At 38.1% G+C, this 21,311-nt stretch overlaps 2 protein-coding genes across 3 annotated transcripts in view; one reads left to right on the top strand and one right to left on the bottom strand.

Moving 5' to 3' along the window:
- The window catches only part of ppp3ca (protein phosphatase 3, catalytic subunit, alpha isozyme), a 90,648-nt gene extending 80,441 nt beyond the window's left edge, over nt 1–10,207 (bottom strand). Inside the window, exon 1 of one of the 2 annotated variants that reach the window (XM_022676099.2) lies at nt 9,739–10,207. In XM_022676099.2, the coding sequence (XP_022531820.1) occupies nt 9,739–9,793 (55 nt within the window). In that variant the 5' untranslated portion in view covers nt 9,794–10,207. The remainder of the gene's footprint in view (nt 1–9,738) is intronic. The other variant, XM_022676098.2, reaches the window with a different exon arrangement.
- A 1,775-nt stretch (nt 10,208–11,982) lies between these two features.
- Nucleotides 11,983–20,421, top strand: LOC103023842 (ubiquitin-conjugating enzyme E2 D2). Its single transcript, XM_007254093.4, has 7 exons — nt 11,983–12,183; nt 14,443–14,506; nt 15,272–15,303; nt 16,108–16,185; nt 16,521–16,626; nt 18,078–18,171; nt 18,262–20,421. Exons 1-7 carry the CDS (start codon nt 12,160–12,162, stop codon nt 18,305–18,307), a joined length of 444 nt encoding a protein of 147 aa, XP_007254155.1. The 5' UTR covers nt 11,983–12,159; the 3' UTR covers nt 18,308–20,421.
- The last annotated feature ends 890 nt before the right edge of the window (nt 20,422–21,311 follow it).

Consider the following 21,311-nt stretch of genomic DNA (forward strand, 5'->3'; position numbering starts at 1 on the left):
TAAGCCTTATCTGGATGGGATTAGTTTCTCAGGGGGACGTCTCTGAAGAATATTTCACACTTCTTCTCAGTAATAAAACTCTTGCATACAGACTGCACTTGAAAAAACAGGAGGACCCGTGAGTTTTTTGGCTTTCTCAGGCACATGACATAGAATTCAGTAGCTCCTCCATTTCCACTCGCTGTTGTGTAACGTGGACCTCGTTGAAAACACGAGCCTACAGTGTAATTACGGTGTAAACTCAGAGATGTCGTTTCGGGCGGAATAAAATCGCAGAGGACCCCCTTAAAAAAAAAAATGACCCCAGTACCCCCTGAGAAACTAATCCTGTCCAGATAGGGCTTTTGAAGTATTGAATTTGCTATGCTAACAAATTTGTCTACAGTCACTTTACAGCGTGTTTTGATTGGACTGATTCCATCTCTCTATCCATCTCTCAGTCCATCAATATTATCAATAATGCTAAAAAAAAAAAGTCAATATTGACATGGTACAGCAATACTGGCACAGCCAATACAGACTATATAGGGAAAAAAAGTCATGGGATAGCAGTATGAAAATTGATGATGACTTGTTTCCTCAGGGGATGACTTGGAAATGCCCAGAACTGTGAGGTAGGTGTTATCTTGTGAGTGAGGTTTAACACTAGAGAGAGAGTTCATGGCAAGTTCATGTGAATTATCGGAGATGGAGCGAAGCCTAAAAGTGGGTGCCACTATCAATGGATGGGCCATTCCTTAAGCAATAGAGTCACATGTGCACCAGGAAAAAACATCTCAGAAGACAATACCACCCACCCTGGACAGTGCAGTGAGTGGTAATGATCATGACCGGTGGGTTTTGGTTAGAATAGTCCATATACTGCATATACTGCAGCTCATTGCAGCAATCTTATTTAGCTTGGAACATGGCAATATTCATGGAACAAAATACACAATATCTGTCCCATGACTTTTGCCATGTCAATCTAGCTCAGCACTATCTGAAGCCTTTCTGAGAGTGTCTCTTCCTTTTGTGTCCTTACAATAACTCTGCAACACAGGCGACGCTGCACAGTCCCCACCAGAACTAACACAGTTAATGTCCTAGAATCGAACTCAGTAAAGTAGGCCAGTCAGAGATTAGCCCTTTGGGACCCCAAGTATGGAGTGGCCAAGTCACATCAACATCTACAGAGTACTAGACTACTGTTACCAGAGTAAACTAGTCTTTCTATTGGTGCTGAGTATTAATTAATCCAAAGTAACTGGTCAAACGTATGAGTCCACACTGCCTTTCCACCTTAACAGGAGCTCTAAAGTCCACCTTAATAAAAAAAACTACATTATTGTGTTTCAAACCAAGAGGAGCTTATTTCTATTGAAGGTTACAATGTGCCATTAGTATCTTGAGTAATCTGCACATTAGGGGTGAGCGATATGGCCTTAAAATAATATCATGATATTTTTCATGAGTATTTTTGTGATAACAATATTCTTGACAATATAACAAAATATAGTTTTTTTGTTGATTTACTACTGCAAAAAAAATAAATATAAATGTTTTATTTAGTATAAATACAACAGTTTTAATCATTTATTTGAAACAAAATCTATAAATGTTTGTCTCTTCCATAATCAGTAAATTACCAAGACTAATAAAAAATTAACAAAAATAAAGATCTAAAGTACAGCTAAACAAATACAAGAGTTTTTTTTTTCTTTTTGTGTAAAAAGCTACTATATTTTATAACAGATGTTTTGTTGCAAATATGTGATTCAGGCCCTTACTTAATGTTTCTAAATTTGTATTTTTTTTTTTTTTATATATTATGTTCAATTTCTCTTAAGCGCAGAAACACAAAGTAATTTAGCAATTTTGCAATTATATGCTATCTTTGACACAGATTAAATTGAGTGAATTTGGCCAAGGGTGTGACTTCACTTATGTGAAGAAAACAAGCCATTTGACTAGTTTCATATTTCAGGGGGGTTAGGGGGGCCTTGGGCAACTTGTTGCCCAGGGGTCCAGACTATCCTTTAATCCGTCTTTGGACACATGGTGTATTATATGAACAATTATCAGCCTATCCGAGTCAGATATGTGTCCAAGCTATTGTCAACAACAATAAAGCTAATAGGGCTTCCATGAGCTCTGCAGTAGGTTGTATAGCACACAATAACAAGATGTTTGGATATTGTGTTTGTTTGCCGGTGGCTGTACGCTGTATGCAGTACACGGAATATAAATCTAGAGCTGGCTTCATCTTCAGAGTTTTAGTGGCGGTTATTTATTGATGTGTTTTGTTCGTGATAAGATCTCTGGTTATATAAACAGGAAGCTCTGTGAAACCGTGGGGTTTCGGGGTGGCTTTGGGAGGGAGCTAGCCAGGAACACGGCTCTGATCTACAGCAGTGCATTCCCATGGTTGATGAGCTGTAAGGCATGCAGGGAGGAGGAGGAGGAGGAGGAGAGCGTCAGAGCGACTGTGTGGAGGCTTTTGCTAAGTTGTGCTGAGTGAATGTCCTGAGGTCTGTGTGTGGGTGCAGGCCAGCATGACTCACTACTGTTAGTGACTGCGTTCTTATAAATAAGGGTTCTTTAAAGGGCGTTTTAGGATTGTGGATACAGCCATTTAAACAGGAGAAGCCCTCTGGTCTCCCGCATGATTTCTTAGGGCTCAAATCACATGATAACATGGCAAAAACATCTCAAGGTATGAATCATTTCCTTCAACAGATAGATGGTAAAAACTGGTAACTGGTCTTCTCAAGCTTTGTTGTTTTTACACATATTGCCATCACCGTATTAGCTCCACTGATCTTATTGGAGCTGTTTGTAGTTATAATAAATAATAATTATAGACTGTGAACCTGTATCTCTGTTTCTCTGCATACTATATTATTATTATTATCCTCATTCCATCCTATTTTCCAATTGGCATGACCACATATGGCCACCAAAAGCAGGTATTATTTTGGTGGTGGGTCCTTTTCAGACACAGCAGTGCTGCTGGAGTTTTTAAACACTTTTAGTGTCACCGCTGGACTGAGAAAAGTCCACCAACAGTATCCTCTGGGAAGTGCACAATGAGCAGCATCCTATGACCACTGATAAAGGACTATGAAAAAAAAAGACCAAAACAACACAAAACAACAGATTCAGAGCTTCTGTCGCTGATTATACATCTATAAGGAAGTCCAGACAGGTAGGGGTTTCCAATAGAGTGGACAGTGAGTTAATACAGTGTTTAAAAACTCCAGCAGCACCGCTGTTTAATAATGTTAATAAGGTTGATTGGTGTATAAAGCTATTCTTGGTAGACTTCCCATTTTTATGTCTTCTCATTTAAATGAAAAGCATGGAAATTACACTCTTCATTCCCTCGTTTATCAGTGTCTCTTTGCTGTGAAGATGTTTGAAGATGAGGAAGAAGACCCCGCAGACACTACGGACTGAGTTGGGAAAAGGCTTTAAGATTTTCTCTACCTTTTGACTGAAACAATCTACAAAAAAATTATATCAACTTTTGTTTCCAAATATTATATTGTGAAACAGTTTTAAGGCCATGGTAAAGTTAGTTAAGTCCAGACTGTCCTTATGTAGATGTTTTATGTAGGTGTCTGAACTCTGTAAGATTCTTTAATATAAATCTTTTACTACAGCACAGAACACCTCCTCCTCGTTCTGCCTGAGATTAGTTATGAGTAAATAAACAAACACTTTGTTCTTTCTTTCATCTCAGGATTTATAGAGTCTTTCTTTACTATGTAAAATTTTTAATTGATGGCAATATACTGTATCTTTACAGAGCTTCTCGGTTTCTTTGCATATGATGTATATATTTGTATGTATATAAATGCACTTATTACTGGTTTTATTGCGTTTGTTTTTGCCATGAATGAAAAACACTGTAGTGGGACAGCAGTGTGTAAATTGATCATAAGGTATTACTTGTATAACTGTATAAGCTGTAAGGTATTATCTTGTAAGTAAGGTTAACCTTGATGTGAATTATCAGAGCTTGAGAGATGCCTGATATTGGGTGCCAGCTGGATGGACTTTCTCCCTTTCCAAATTGGTTGGAACGTTTAACATTCCACAATCCACAATGGACACAAAAGGCATTACCACCCACACTATGCAGGAGACAAGACACATCCATGCAGCATGGCGAAAGTCATGGGACACTCTGACTCGTTCCTGTCTATAAACTCTTCATTCTTTTTCTTGCATACAAATCAATCATTATAATCAGTAGGAACTACCCTGTCTCTGGATCAATAAGTCAGACAGACTTCACCTTGCTGCATGGTTTCATACATAATGGATATTAAGGGTGCTGAACCAATACTTAATATTTATTATACCACAGTTAGTTCCGACCCTGCAATGTGATTAGCTGAGAAGCTCTCTATGAGTGCCATTATCATCCGGTAATGCACTGTAACCGAAGCTCTCTGTGTATTACTTCACCACATACAGGTAACCTAGTAACAATGCAGCGCTTACAAGCCAAAAAAGTGCAGCTACAAACAGAGCAGCAATTGAACTATTTTAACCTGCAGAGTTTTTATAACAAACAGATCGTATTTTTCATCCTCTTTAACTCAAAATCTTTTAATAAACAGCGATAATATAACTGTGGTATAATCACAATAATACACTCAAGATTCGTGCTATAACATGTAATATTTGCACTGCTGTGCTGATCTTTGACCGCAGCACATCAGTGCCAATCTTACACGTTAAGGCACGAACCACGAGTGTATTATTGCTTAAGTATCTATCCGATACTGGCCATAAATATTGAGAAATATAAAAATAATCCGTTATGGTCCATTAATTATCCTACACTAGCACATAAGTGCTTGACACATGTAGAACCCAATCCTTCATGTGTTTAAACCTGCATGCCAGTATTCTAGGCTTCATAAGGAAGTAGACTAATTGTTTCACAGTCACGTTTGCATCTCACTTGCTGCATGGTTTTAAACATACCAGAAAGTTGGGATGTGCCAAAATTACTGGATCGAATATAAGAAGAAAAACGAAGCCTACACTTAAAACTAGCCTACTCTTAAAAGCTTAACCCTAGAACCTAAGCCTACATGTTCGTAATCCTATATGTCAGTATTCTAGTCTTCAGATGAATGTAGCTGATTTATTTTTTTTTAAGTTTGAGCATAATAAAATAATTTATAACATATTTTTGGGGGGTGATATATTGTGCCAAACATTATTGCAATACATTATATTATTGTTCTTCGGAGAATGTTTAATCATTATGAATATTTAGACACTAGGGAATTGGAATTGGAACTGGAATATTTAAAAAATATATCAGTTTTTAAAATAAATAGAACTTATTTGTATTGAGATCATTAAAATGATATATACTTTGTATGATAAGCCAATACTTGCTAATAATTGTGACAGGCCTAGTGAACATCACACACTGATAACCAAATATCTTTAAATGTCACATGCATTGAAATGCAGAGGACTTTTATTCTGCCATCAAAGGACGGTTTTAATAGTAAAACTGGAAGAAGGCCATGAAATTGCAGACAAATCAATCACTAAAGGCCCAGACATGTCAGACCCATGCAGACACACACATACCCACATGCACATACCCACACACACACTGTGCAATTCTGACAATGTTCTACACTGACTGATGGACCAGTCAGAGCCTAGTGATGGATGGAGGCATGTGTGCTATCAGACAAGTGCCTGTCTGTCACCTGCGGAGATGCATATAGATTACCAGACCAGAGAATAGCCAATCAAAAGCCTGAAAAGTGGGGTTCTTACCATTGGCGTAGGAACCGGGGGGGATGGGTGGGACATGTCCCACCCAATATTAGAAACAGGTGGATTTGTCCCCCCCAAAAATGAAATAGTTTCGCTCAGCTCAGTCGTACTGTTAATGAAGAGACCGACCGCTAAGCGCTGGGAAACCAATCACGGTGCCGGTTCAGGGAGAAAGTCCCGCCTTTCAGGAGAAACAGCCAATCAGCTCGCTGGTCTTGCGAGAAGAGTTAGCCTGCTGGTGGAGGAGAAGCCCCTCCCCCTCGCTGTGAGATATAGAAGCGGTGTCCAGCATCAGCTGGTGTTGAAGTAAATCTGGATATACGGCGATTTTTCTAAGAGGTAACGGAGTTTACCATGTGGCCTGTGTTGAGATTATTTCTGATAGCTGGTTAAAAAGACTCTCCAAATCAAAACACACAGATTAAACCCACCGTGTGATAATAAACTGCAGCTGTGTTAGTCAGTTAGCTTAACTTTGGAATTAGCTAGACAGGGAGTCAAGGCTTAAAAAAAAACATATATGTTATGTTCAGCTTGCCCTGATCAGCTAATCACTATTTCATTTTCAAATTGTGTTTATTAATTTAGGATTGCAGGACTTACTGTAAGCTATAGTAAACGAAAAAAATAGTTAGCTAGAAGCCAGATGTAGTGGATAGTCAGAATTTAGTACAGTACTTTATGTTGGTAGTTTAAAGCAGTTTATTAACCCTGATCTCTGCCCTAAAATTGTGTGTTTTCTACCAGATCCAACTGATTAGCTAATAAACAGTCCTTTACTGAGTTTACCTGTTAACATCCTTTTCATTATGTATGTCAGCAGTGTATTAGACACATCATACCTCCACTTACTTTATTAAGTGACTTTAAAGCAGAGAAGGCAGTGGGGATATGCAGTAGAATGTGTAGGAACAGGGTTGAGAAACACTGCTCTAACCTGACTTCTGTTTATTTGTAGTTCACAGTAAGACTAAATCCTGAGTAAATAGAGGGATTCCAGGTAAATCCAAATGTTTTTTTCTTTAGTCTAATGTTTATATTAACTTCTGACAAAAATCTCTATGAAACGTAAAGTTACATTCTTTTTTCAAAAAAGGACACCATCATAAGAAGTGCTTTCAGTAGAAACAACTAAAAGCGCAGATGATAACTGATCAGTTTTTGTCATATATGTATATAATTCAGACATTTCACGCATATTTGTTTAAATGTAATGTGGAGTAACATGGTGGTTGTAAAGTCACCTTTACTTGGATGTAACTAATAATAAACAGAGTACAGAAAAAAGGGATTATTTGTGATTAAAAGTAATTCCTTAAATGTTGTTCTAAGAAACTATATGGGCTTTGGTGCATTAGCAAAAGTGCCCCCCCCCCCCCCAATATCAAACCCGCTCCTACGCCCTTGGTTCTTACTGAACACAGTCTACTTTCCCAGTAAACCTTCATTAGGTTAAATATAATATTAGCTTTCTGTTTATATTATCAGTACAAAACACTCCCTCAGACTGTAGTCTAACTCCATAGCAATCTCCTGTCAACCAAGTGCAAGAAGCATGTGTGGGTGTATATAGGAAGCCCACATGGGAATTTTAAACTTTAAAACTTAAACCCTTAAACTCTGGATCATTGATTTAATTATTAATACCAAAGTGAAAACTATTGTAAAGCCATTAAGCTTACTGCACTTACCGTGTGGAGTCCCACTGGGTTCTATTTTAGGGTCTGTAAAACCATATATGTACATTCTGAAGGTAATGAAGTGTGAGCGTGTGTTAAGAGTTTAAATGTAAAGAGTCTCATCTGGGATTTACTCTGGACATGGGTCCAATTTTACGCCTAGATGGGATTTATGTGGATTTACTTAAGGTGGGCTGTAATTAGGCCTGTCACAATAATGACGTTATCGACTAAACGTACAATAAGTGGATATGACCACTGTCAGGCTTCCTTCCCTCAGACTTCATTTCCCATAATGCTGCTGAGTCCCACATGACTCCTGATCATGATCACGTGACACTGACTCAGTCTCAGTCTCAGTCGCCTGATTATGGATTGTTTTCACCTGTTTCCCTGCCTATGTATACCTTCTCCTTTGTTTAGTTCAGTGCCAAGTTTGGATTAGCCCACAATCATTACTAAGCATTTCTTGTTGTTTTTGTTAGATTTTTAATGTATGACTTTTAGCTTCTCTTATTGACTCAGTTTTCCAGTTTAGAATCATCTGTTCTTTCTACTTTGGTTACTAGTAATTACCTTTTTACCATGATTTTGTATCCAAGTCCTGTAATAAAGCCTCTTTCACTTTTTTCATCTGCATGTTTCTGACTTCTGTTCAGTTCTGACCAGTTACACAAGGACCAGTACTTCAATAAGTGTAACTCCATACACACAGTGTAGATATCTGCAGGTAAAAAACAGTGTAGATCTTCCAAACAATGATGAATTCAAAGTTCATTCAAGTTTAGAAGCGTTTAGTTACTTTGTTTATCATTATGGCAGTGGCATTTAATGGCCTTAAAATGACAATAATATTACTTAATGCAGTTTTTGAGGACAATATATTGTGACAGGCCTAGCTATAATGATGGGGCCAGTGCTGGTGCACCACCCACACAGATCACGCATTGCGCGTAGGGCACTAAGTGCCTGGAGGGGCACCAAAAAAAAAAAAAAAAAAGAGGCTTGTGAAAAATCAATTATCATAATAACATATTCGTAAAAACATATTCAAAATAAAAATATGTAAAGCATGTTAATATAAAAGTAACACAAAGATCAATCTCCTGTATGAACGTTGGCCCTGGATGGGGCCCATTTGGGAAGCCTAATTGTGTGCCAGTAAAAACGTATGTAGGTATGTATGTATTTATCTATGCACGTCTGTAAACACAAACCTGCCCAGAACCCATGCCCACCTGGAACTCACCTAGCCCACGTTCCACCCACGTGAGAACGTTGGCTTGGCCCCTTTAAGCATAGTAGCTGTTAAACGTGAGAAACGTGCAAGTGAGAAAAACAGAAAACCAACCAGTGTCCCAGCTTAAAGAGGAAAGGAAGGAGGGAGATCCCCCTCAAGATGAGAGTGTGAGTGTCTCCCCTCTAAACCCCCAAAATCCTCAATTCCTTAAATCCTCGTGCACAACCTTTCTTTCTTTTCTCTCTCTCATACTGCATGCGCAAATGTAGAAAAACGCAGCATATATGCAGCCTATATTATATGCATATATTTTTCTCTCCCGCTACGCATATACACGAATATATTCAAGTGTGCAAGTGGAGGAAGAAGGAATAGGGTTCTAGAACTACAACGGAGAGGCGCCCTCTATGCCTGTGCCAAGGAAAATGCTGCTGCATCACCGCCTCCGCCGCAAAGACCTCCACCACCACCACCTCCACCACCATCATCCATCCATCTATCCATCCACACTGCTCTGCTGCTGCTGCTGCCTCCTTCCTCCAACCACCATCTATCTCTCCTCCTTCTTTCCTTACAGCCTGTACAGCCTCGCCAGGGCACGAAATGAAGCAAAATGCGCTAAAAACACCCAGTTTGGACACATCTTTCTACTGTTACAAGAGCACAGTATCTGAAACGCGATTGCACGCGCGGTAAATACGCGCGATTCCTCCTCTCTTTGTTTATTAATATTATTATCATCGTGCGCCTGCATTCAATCTGGCCAATGATCAGCCTATAGCAACGTATCAGTAAACAGATCAGATTATGATCGTGATCCGATTATGATCAGATCAGATCAGATTAGCTAGGAAGAAAACAGCATAAACACACATGGTGCGGTACCATATTACGCACGACATTACGCAGCTGATTTAGTTAGCTGGAATCGTATAGAATCGAAGAAAGATAGAGAAATATATGGACATATAAAGCAAATAACAATAACAACAACAATAATAACAAACGATCAGCCCTTACATTTCACTACCCGGTCGGTGGCGTTCAAGACCATGTCAGCGTTAGACATCTTCATGGGCAGTGGGGGTCTCAGGGATGGCTGGCGGGGTCCCCTCCTCGCAGAAGGAAGAAGGAAGCGGCGGCTCTAGTGTGTGTCGCGTGCTGCTGTCGCGGGCGCGAGCTGCAGTGGCATCACTCGGATGCGCGTGTGGCCGTGGTGGGAGCGCCGCCGCCGCCGCTGCTGCTGCTGGGTGGGGGGGAGGATAACCGGAGAGAGGAGCCTGGAGGAGAGAGCTCGAGGTGCTGATGCTGAGGATGCTGAAGCTGAGGATACTGAGGATGAGGCTGAGGAGGATGAGGCTGAGGATGCTGCTGCTGCTGCTCTCGGGTGGGGGAGGATGGAGGAGGGAACGGACGGGGAGGGGAAGAAAAAAGAGAGAGAGAGAGCAATGAAAAGAGAGAGAGAGATAGAGAGGGAGGGAGGGAGCTCTCTCTACTCGGGAGATCCTGGCGCGTTGCACCACCCCGACATGGCGAAGAGGGGAACTCCCACGCACCCATTTGAAGGGGCTGCCTGATGCTGCCATCAGGTGGAAGCTAAGGGGGCTTTCCCGAGCACACGCGCGCGCCACGCCATGTTTTGCTAATCAATAGCCCGTCTGACGCAGCGCGGAGCAGAGTGCGCAGGGAACGGAAAAGAAGCGCCGGGTCGTTTGCCATCACTGCGTCGCTGCGATTATTAATGAGGGGCTATAGGCTGCAGGCTGAGCCCTCTGTCTGTCCGTCTGTCTGTCGCCTGGACGTTTGTAAACGTTGTTTTATTCACACCCACAAGCAGTGCGACATTTTGCGCGCATGCACCAGTCCGCGCATGAGAGGACTGTTTCGCACTGCCTTAAATAACACTAAAAACATTAAATAGACGTTCATTATATTGGATGCATTACATCTTTTATTGCACAAAAATGTTGATGATGGAAAAAACGACCTTTAACCAACATTTAGGCTATTTAACATTCATTCCTCAACGTTCATTTAAAGGTATAGAAGGGTTGGGGCTACATTTTAGTTCTACCTTAAAACTGAGCGACAGCTGTCAGTCAGCATGCCTTCAGGACCACGGACAGCAACCTAGATTAACATCTATATATATATATATATATATATATATATATATATATATATATATATATATATATATATATATATATATATATATTATAAAATGTGACATAGGCAATGTTAATAACGTTCCTAGATTGAGCATCTTACTTTCACTTATCTAACCTCCACAATTCAGGGCTTGTCCCAAAGTGGTACACATTTTACTTTAATATAACGTTTTGTTTACTTCTTAATAAAGACTATACATATTGCATAGTTGTTTATTTATTGCATAGTTCTCATTAATCGTAAAATTGATTTTTTTTGTTTATGTTTTTAGTCTGCATTTTTGCAACATAGCCATATAACTAATATCATTAATACAAGTCCATAAACTAACTAGAAATTCTCCACAATTTGTGGCTGTTAAAATGTTAAAGTGTTAGTGTTTTTCTGTCTTTTCAATCAATATTTTCTTTTTATTTTATTTTAAGTTTTTAATACGGTTTCTGGTTGATTCTGTTGCTTAACTGTATGATAATTAAAAACATTGCTATTTTTCAAATAATGTTTATGTTTATGTCTTATGTTTTCTGTGTTTCCTGAAAAACTTGAAAAAATGAATTAGGTTATTATTTTATAAAGGTGTCGATATAATAACTGTGGTCTCATCCACATATCTACACCGTTTTTCTTTTTCAAACATAATCCAGAGGTGCTTAAACATTTTAATGTTAATTATTTAAGTATATATAGGGCTTTTATAATAGTGCCCTCTAAATTAGTGCAGGTAACTTTAAATCAGTGGTTTTCAAACTGTGTTATGGGTACCTCTGGTGGAACTCGAAGCATCCCGAGGTGGTACACTACATGATTTTAGAAAAAAAAAGTGATTGCATTAAAATATTAAGGGATGAAATCTATAAAGTTTCCACCTTTGATACAAACATAAAATCAGCGTTGACTCAATGTTGATTCAGCGTTGAAATGCCAACTGAGATTAGTTTGGTCATTGCTGGTACATGGTCTAAAAATCTTGAAAAACTTTGCTTTAAATGATGCTAATTTATAAAAGGAGGGACTTTAGGTTTGAAATGTGGATTTTGGCGGCCATTGCTCTTGTCGCGGTCTCTGTCGTCACGCATGAGGTGGGTGGGGGGGAGCGCGCGCTGGTAGAGCAGAGCATCCACCTGAACCACAGCCCTCCGCTACTACTGCTGCTGCTGCTGCTGCAGGGCTGCACTCAGAGCGCGCGCTCGCTCGTGCCGAAGGTGATTTTTATGTGACAGGTGACATCATCGGATCAGAGCTCGGGAGAGCGTGAGGGGCGCGCGCACAATGGCTTTAAAGCGGATCTATAAGGTAAGAAAGCGGCGCTGCTGCTGTGGTCAGTCCTTCAGCCCTGTTCACACAGAGCCCGCGTGTATCTGCTGTCTGAACCTTCAACCTGCAGCTTTACTGATCTGAGATTCCTGCACCAACACACTGACGAGCTGTTTTATTTTTTGTGAAGAACTGTCAATTTTCATGCATTATTTAAAACTAAAGGATTTGCAGTAACATTTTGCTTCATTTCATCCACCTTGGCTCAAAGTCTGTATCTTTTCTTTCTTTTTCTGATTACACAGTAGCTACTGAATATTTTCATATGCATAAAACAATCAGTGTACACAGCAAAATTGGAGAGTTGAAATTTCAGAGTTGATTTTTACTCTCAAAAGTGTAATTTTAACACTTTCAGATGTAAATGGTTTTCAGTGTTGGAGCTATTTGACCGAGTTGGATATATTTCAGAGTTAATTCAAATAAACTCAATAAAAACTGCCCAACTCCACTGATATTTAATTAACCCATGCCCAGTTAAACTCATAATTTGCATAATGGGTGTGTTACCCGTCCTAACTTACCAACAGTGTGAAGTCTTGCCCACCAGGGCTACATTGCATTGGGTATTATTGCATAGGTTTGCCTGGCCAACTTGTTGTAGGCTAAAAGAGCAAGTTACCATCTTCTGTACTGTAAGTTGTGACACTGCAATACAGGGTTAAAGTTCCCATGCAAAGGAGAGTGTGGAGCTATATAAACCCTGGGAAACCTCTGTGGGCAATATTTAAACACATGACTTTTTTGCTGTGTATAAAACATCATAGTTTGTTTATGCTTCATTTTGTTTTGTGAGAATTTCTGAAGTTTAAGAAGAAATTCTACACATGTGCCATATTGCATGATCTAATTTCACACTTGAATTAGATCATGGATTAATACCTGTCTCAGATATTTAGGTACATGTATAGGTAAGTTTGGGATATATATTGTATTGTGGAAATAAATGGAAATCAATTAAGTTACAAGCAAAACCTGCAACAGTTAACATTTGTTTTGTTTTTGTTTTTTGATTTGCATTTATATACATTTATGCATTGTAAAAACTGCATGATTTTTTATGGAAACTTTTAACTTAAGTTCCATAAGGGTATTGTCTATTCAAAAACACATTTAAAAAGCACATATAAAAGTAGTGCCCAGATGTGGGAACGAAAATAACTTTCTAGTTCACCTTATGGACTATGACAAGCTGAGGGACCACTGCTAAAGGAGCTTTCATTACCTTAATTTATATACAAAAATGCATGAATAACACAAACTATATATTTTTAAAACGAATACATCGCAAATAATGCTTGTATGGTGCCATTCCATTCAAAAAATGAGGTCAGCAAGTATGGATGGACTTGGATACAGTTTATTTCAATTACAATTTTTGTGGTAAAACTATTATTAAGGCTGCAATGATTTATCAACATAATATTAACAAAATTTTATTCTCAACTAATCGTTAATTTGTAGCTGCATCAGACATGTGTAAAAAAGACTAAGAAACCAGGAAGCAATAGAGTTATACATAAGGTAGCCAAAAAAGAAAGAACAGAAAAGGAAGAGGAAGAAAAGAAAAAAAGACAGCAGTATGTGATAATTTACATTAGATAAACATGGCCTATACAAATTATATAATTTACCAGCATAAAGGCAGAGACATCAAAGCTCAACAAAATAATTTTCCTTTGGGATTGACATTAAAACTACACAGGAACACATGTAGACATCTTTTGTGGAAATAAAAAAAAGTGTTAAACAAACCAGAAGTAGCACATTTATCTTTGAGGACAGATCTGCACACATTTTAATCTCAGTGTCTTCATGAGAAGCGTAGAGTCACCTGGAATAGTCTTCTCAGCGACTTGAAGGAAGGAGTTCCTGGAGGTGCTGAACAATAGTTGCTGCTTTTCCTTTAGGCTGTGAAGCTCCAGCTCATCCCAATTAAATCACCTCAAATCACCATCTCAGTTCATCAGGGTTACTACATAATTACATTTGTGTCCTTTAATTGTTTCCATGTATTTAATATTAATCTACATTGTAGAAAATACATTAAATGGAGAGCAGACATCCCAAGTTGCAAAAATGTATTTCAAGGAGGTAACCCCCCCCATCTTCTGCTCCCCCTCAAAAAAACCTCACGCAGGATAGGTCTCTTAATAAATATGTACTGTCCCCTGTTTGTTATCTACATTATGTTCACATGCATTATTACTGACATCACTGATATCTCTTTGATTTTAGGAGCTGAACGATTTTGCCAGAGACCCTCCAGCTCAGTGCTCGGCCGGTCCTGTAGGAGATGACAGTAAGTATCTTTCAGTCCATTCAGAGCTCACCTGCCTGATACTGTATATGGCAGCAAGGTGGGCAAAACTCTGTGTTTTAATATGGCTATTAGGTGTAGGCAATACTGCATTATACAAAGTGTATTGTAAGACAGTAATATTGTTTAAAAAAATAATGTTGTGATAATAACAGTCTATTATTTACTCTGAGTATTGTGTATATTGTGTTGGCAAGTGTTTTGATAGTTTTTTTTTTTTTTTTGCTACATTAGACAAAGCAAGTTTATTTCTATTGCAGCCCTCCTACATCGAGACAATTCAAAGTGCTTTACAGAGAGATTACAATTACAATATTTGTTGGTATATTGTATATTTAATGTAAATCTTGGTAAGTCTTTGTTTAGTTACTGTTTAGACAACTGTTTAAAACTATTATATTTATACAAAATAAAAAATTGTTTTGTTTCAGTATTTTATTCTTGCATTTTTTTCATATAACTAGATGTATAGTTATTGCAAAAATACACTGAAATATTGTGCTATTATTTTATTTGTGGGTTCATATTGCCAGTCTTTCTCTTGTTCCAGCTCTGTTCTGCTCTGCGTGAGAAGCATGCTGTTAACTTCATCAGCATCACTGAAGCATATATAGATATGGTTGATTATCTTTTTTTATCTTTTACACTGCTGTGACTATCAAGCACTGTAAAGTTACGAAACGCCATGTGAGTATGCAGTCTTCCTTACATCTTCCTTATTCTTTATTTCTTTTCTCTTTCTTTCAGTGTTTCACTGGCAGGCGACTATTATGGGTCCTGTAAGTATTAAACTGCTGCTGTTACGCCTTTTTTTTACTATAAGGTGGATTTTTTTTTTATTTTCCCAAAAACTGTCAGTACTCCTTATAATCTGGTGTGCCTCATGTATGAATTCTACCAGTCAGGTTGTATGAAGTAGTAAAGCCACTTTGCTGAAGTGCAGCATTATAAAAGAGTTTTAGTGAAGTTTCTCCAGCACCGAGGCTGGAGCAGTATTAGCATTAGCCGCTAACTGTGCTAAGCGCTAGCTCTTTCGCCATTCAGAGGTGAGTATTCTCGGCTAGCAGATATCGCCCCGGCATACCGGAACACCTAGGGTTGATCAGTGTAGCTCTGTTGGGAGGCATTTACTAGCTCCAACCACGACTAAAACTGCTGCTGCACCCAGCCTTAGTGGAAATCTGGATATCTAAGCTTACTGTAAATAAATGAAAGCTTTACTCACCATAATAAACGGTTTTCAGGAGAGAAATCTATGTAGATTAACATCCAGCATCCCAAAGTCCCGGCTAATTGGATACTGTAAATTGCCCACTCTAAAAGATGGGACACTTGAATTGGTATGAGTGAATGTGTGTATGGATTGGCACTACAGGTGGATGGTTGTTTCTGGTTGAGAGTATGTTCTACGCAATTGGTTGCCACATCTCACCGGTTTGTGTGTGTGCGTGTGTGTTGATGAGTCCTGAGTATAAAAGGTTGTGTGTAAAACATGATTGTAAAGTGTAAATCTAACATCATTAATTTATTTGTTATATAAATATATTTAAATTGAACTGAATAATTGATCAAATCTGTGACAGAACGACAGTCCCTACCAGAGCGGCGTGTTCTTCTTGACCATTCACTTCCCTACTGACTACCCCTTCAAACCACCAAAGGTGAGTCAGACCCACAGTGTTACAGCTTATGCAGTGCATGCATTTGCCTCTAGAGGTCTCCCTGACTCTACTGACTCAGTCATGCTACTGAACTACATTATAGCAGTGTTTCTCGACTCTGGCCCTGGAGCCCTCTGCCTTGCACATTTTAGTGTTTTTCCTGCATGAACACCCCCCCCCCCTGAGGTAGTGCAGGGTAGTGTGTGGAGCCTCCAGTACCAGGGTTAAAAAATACTGCATATTAGAGCACACTGTGAGCCCTTACAGGTCACATAATATCGGTAAGCTGTCTAATAAATATGGCTTATCGTTGTTGTCTCTCTGCTTTGGTTAAGGTCGCATTTACCACCCGTATTTACCACCCAAACATCAACAGTAATGGCAGTATCTGCTTGGACATCCTGAGGTCGCAGTGGTCGCCAGCTCTTACCATATCCAAAGGTACAGCTAGCTGGAATTCCTGGAATATAGAATAGCCACTTCAGATTACATTTAGAACATTTAAGTGGGAAAACCTTTTAAAGAATCAAGCATTCAAACTGTTATTTTAAGGTTTAAACTAATAACAGCTTTGTAATATTGGTGGGCAATATGATTATATTTTATTCTTATCAAAATAAACAATAGGTCTTTCTGACCATATTATGCATATTGTCAGAACTATACAACTGCACATTTCATTACAGAAAGGTTAATAAATCTTGTTTAATTGGATTTGAATTTACAATAAAAGTCATTGTTAAACATGAGCTGTAAAAATAAAAAAAATGAAATAAAAAAAATTGGAAGACTTTAATGTCTTGGCTTCAAGAAGAACATATTGCAATTGAACATTTGCAATTGAGAAATATTTCTTAAATATTCTTAAAGGAGAGAAAAATTATATATAAACAGAGAGAGAGAGTGAGTGCTGGCAAAAATATAAACCGCTTAAAAATGAAGAGGAAATGAAAGGTGTTTCTTTGATTTTACTAAATTGAAAACCTCTGGAATATAATCAAGAGGGAGATGGATGATCACAAGCCACCAAACCAAACTGAACTGCTTGAATTTTTGTACCAAGAGTAAAGGCATAAAGTTAAGACTGGTATAGGAGAACATGCCAAGATGCATGAAAACCATGATAAAACTGTGATTATTCCACCATATATTAATTTCTGAACTCTTAAAACTTTATTAATATAAACTTGTTTTCTTTGCATTATTTGAGGTCTGAAACGTCTGCATGTTTTTTGTTATTTCAGCCATTTCTCATTTTCTGCAAATAAATGCTCTAAATGACAATATTTTTATATATTTATTGTATATTATTGTATATTGTATATTATTATTTACTTGTTTTTTTATGTAGGTTTGTAACAAAACATTAAGGCTTTATATATTGTGTATATATATATATATATATATATATATATATATATATATATATATATATATATATATATATATATATATATATTGTGCAACCGAAGTCAAAGTCTTAAAAAATGTGCTATACATTGTGGGTCATATTGCCCATCACTATGTAAAAGCGTACATCTTTTCACAGTATTTTTGCACGTATTATTATATATATTGTATGCTAAAATGAATAAATAGAAATACCATTGGTAAAGGACATTTAAGAAGTCATTGAGCTAAATGCATTTATTAAAATGTGTGTCCACAGACCTTAGGAAATATACTTTATAATAAACTTAAATCACTCTCTTACTGTATTTTATTATAGAAAATATGTCATATATATCATGCACCTCTTATAATCCCCACTGCTGATTGGATTCTGTCTGGAACCCTTTATTCTAGAATAAGGAAACGCTTGAGCTCCTCAAGGTTATTTAGAAGGCTTAAAGGTCGAGTAATAGTGGTGACTCTCTTCTCTTTCCCTCAAGTGCTTCTGTCCATCTGCTCCCTCCTGTGTGACCCCAACCCAGATGACCCTCTAGTGCCTGAGATCGCCCGCATCTACAAAGCAGACCGTGACAAGTAGGTGCTCATGAGGTTCAGTCTTTCCTCCATCTAAACGTGTTAGAAGCTGTCTTTTTAAAGCTCCTCTCAATCTGTTCTCCTCAACAGGTACAACAGAATAGCCAGAGAGTGGGCGCAAAAATACGCCATGTAGTTTTGGAGCAGGACGACACAGAAAAACCCTCTCTTCTCCTGGAAGAGCAACATACTGAAGGAAAAGATGGAAAAGGCGCATTTCACTGGTTTCCATTGGGCTGGTTTTATATGAGCTGCTCCTTCTATAACCCCAATTAAAAAAAAAAAAAAAGTTAGGACACTGTGTAAAATGTAAATAAATGTAAAAAAAAAAAAAAAAAAAAAAAAAACAGAATACAGTGATTTGCACGTCTCATAGTCCCATATTTTATTCACAATAGAACAAATATCAGAAAGTGAGACATTTTAATGTGTTAACACACACAATTTGTCTGGAAACTTTCATTTTACCACATTTGTCCCAAACTTGCTCCCATACTTGGTGATTTCAGCGGTTTTATTTGATGATGGAAACACAAAAGGTAAATGACTTTTTATTTCTGCAAAAATATAGATTAAATCTCATAAACAACTGACAATGTTTCTCCCCCCTCCTATTCTCATTCTTCTTATTCATGTATCTCTCTCACAGACTCAGCTGCTCCTGTAAAGCATAAGTTTATAGTTTATCATGATTTTCATCACAGAATGTTGACATAAATAATGTGATTTTATTTTTTTTTCATCTGAGACCACTCAGTTTACTTTTTCATGAAATGCATTAAACATATAATGGCAGCAACATATCTCAAAAGTTGGAACAGGGCAATAAAAGGCTGGCAGTGATTAAAACAGTTGAGGAGCAATTTGATTTGGTATAAAAAGAGCATTTTAGAGAGAAAGAGAGCCCTATTTTAGTAATTGATAGATGAGCCGTCAACTGCACGGCTTGATTTATAGAGTCTCAGTGTGTCTTTGCTATCATAACAACGGGAAAAGTATGCCTTGTGTGGCTCGAAACATGCAAAGGCATATACTAATTCTCTTAATTTATCATGGGTGTGTTTTGGGCATAATGTGAAATAAATGTGAAAAAAAAACAATCATCATTTCACTTGCCATTCTCTTTAAGAGTCAGGTGTGCTTTTACTTTGGCGGATTGTCTGTTGATGGTTGACTGTTTCAGTCAGTGGTGCACCTGTATTATTCGTTGCCATCATAGCAATACACCCGAAATTTAACAATGGCAGACATGGCTTTGTCACTGTTCTTTTGACATGTGTTGCTGCCATCAGGTTGTAAATAAGTAAATCTGTTCTATGTTCTATTGGGAATAAAATGTGGGTCTGTGAGATTTGCCAATCATAAGAAATCATTGCATTCTGGTTTTATTTGAATGTTTTTACATTTTACACAATGTTTCAGCTCTTTTTGGAATTGGGGTTGTACTACTTTGCACTCGGCATCCATTCCAGGTTCATCCATTCCTTCTTTTTTTTAGTTGTCATTTAGTACATACTGTATTCTTGAATGTTGTGGGAGATATTTTTTTAACTCTTAATGGTTCTGCAGCTGAAGTAGAAACCTCAGATCATTTGCACCTGCGAACTGCGTGAATTTGGAGCAATTCAGATGGGACTGGACTGATGAGATTTCTGACTTTTGGTTTCCTATTTATGAATTGTTGAGGTAAAAACCGTTTGTTTGTTTTGTTATTTTTTTCTATTCCCTCCACCTACATCACTTAATCAAGAAACACCAGTTTATGTGATAAACCTGTTGAAACCATTTAGTTCCATCTATCAATTATGTCCCCCAACGTTGGAGTGAATGAGTTATCGATATCCACTGTATAACCTGAGGTACTGATAGTATGGGCTTATGTATGGGTGTGTGTAATAAAATGATTGTAATTATGTTTTATTATGTACATTAATTTAAATGATTAAACTGCTTGGGTCTTCATATCAGTTTTTCACTTATAAAACTTTACTATTACATATCAGAAAAGTTGAGACAATATGGAACAATAGGAAGTAAGCATTGTTTCTTCCATTTACCTTGACTTTCATTTGAGTGAAGACAGTATAAACTCAATATATTTTATGCTTTGCATGATCAGTTTTATATTATTTGTTAATTTACATCCAGATCTGCATTTTAGACCTTTTGGGACAAATTTGGGACAGTATTTTTCCATTCCACATGTTGCCAGGCACTGAAGATATCAAATGATTAAATATTTCAAGTGTTCTTTTGTCTCATTGTTCCTGCAAACATTTTTTGTTTTAAAAAGTTCAGATCAGGACTGCATGCAGGCCACAGCCAGGCCTTTGTGATAAGTGCAGCATGTGGTTTCCATAATCTTGTTGAAAAATGCATACATAACCCTATACCATTCACACCTACCTTCACTTTTTTTGCTGATAACAGTCTGGATGGTCCTTTTTATCTTTGGTCTCCTCCCCTGTCTCTATGTCACGCACGGCGTGCCTTTAGCTTCTGCCCGTTCTCGTTTTCCGCCCGTTATCGGGCTCCCTATCTCTTTATCAGGCCGTTTTTTCCTGTCCATGTCCCGATTCACTACCCAGGGCAGCGATAGTGTTGGACCGTGACGCTAATGTGGGTTTGATCCCACGTGAGTAGCAGTGTTCATTTATTTATTTTTTTCTTTCTTCTTGGGTTTACCTGCATTGCAATTGGGTTCAACAACCCTCTGGGTTGAAGAGCTACTAGTCCATAGCACTCCATTACATTACACTTAATTTTCCAAAAATATCTGGACTGCAGCCAAACAGAATTGCCGACCCCTGGCCTACAAGGTGATGACAGAGCCGACTCTTTTCTACCTGCACTCACATCCAAAGGCTTACGTTACCTCCCGGCCACTGCGCACCTCCAGTGAACGTCGCCTTGCTTTGCCAAACAAACATTCACACAAAGCAATCCAGACTGTTCTCATACAGAGTTGCCCAATGGTGGAACAAACTACCTTCCACTACCAGATCAGGAGAATCTCTCACTATCTTTAATAAACTCCTGAAGACAGAGCTCTTCAAAGAGCACCTACTCTCCTAACACCTCTAACTAACTACCTTCTACTACCAGATCAGGAACGTCATTCGCTATCTGTAATAAACTCC

The sequence above is a fragment of the Astyanax mexicanus genome, chromosome 17 (assembly GCF_023375975.1).
Source record: "Astyanax mexicanus isolate ESR-SI-001 chromosome 17, AstMex3_surface, whole genome shotgun sequence".
Taxonomy (NCBI): domain Eukaryota; kingdom Metazoa; phylum Chordata; class Actinopteri; order Characiformes; family Acestrorhamphidae; genus Astyanax; species Astyanax mexicanus.

Excerpts from the sequence above, each read along its gene's own strand:
- LOC103023842 (XM_007254093.4), top strand. The coding sequence starts at position 12,160 with ATGGCTTTAAAGCGGATCTATAAG. Across the intron at positions 12,184-14,442 it reads CTTTAAAGCGGATCTATAAG|GAGCTGAACGATTTTGCCAG; the intron begins GTAAGAAAGCGG and ends CTTTGATTTTAG. Across the intron at positions 16,627-18,077 it reads AGCTCTTACCATATCCAAAG|TGCTTCTGTCCATCTGCTCC; the intron begins GTACAGCTAGCT and ends CTTTCCCTCAAG.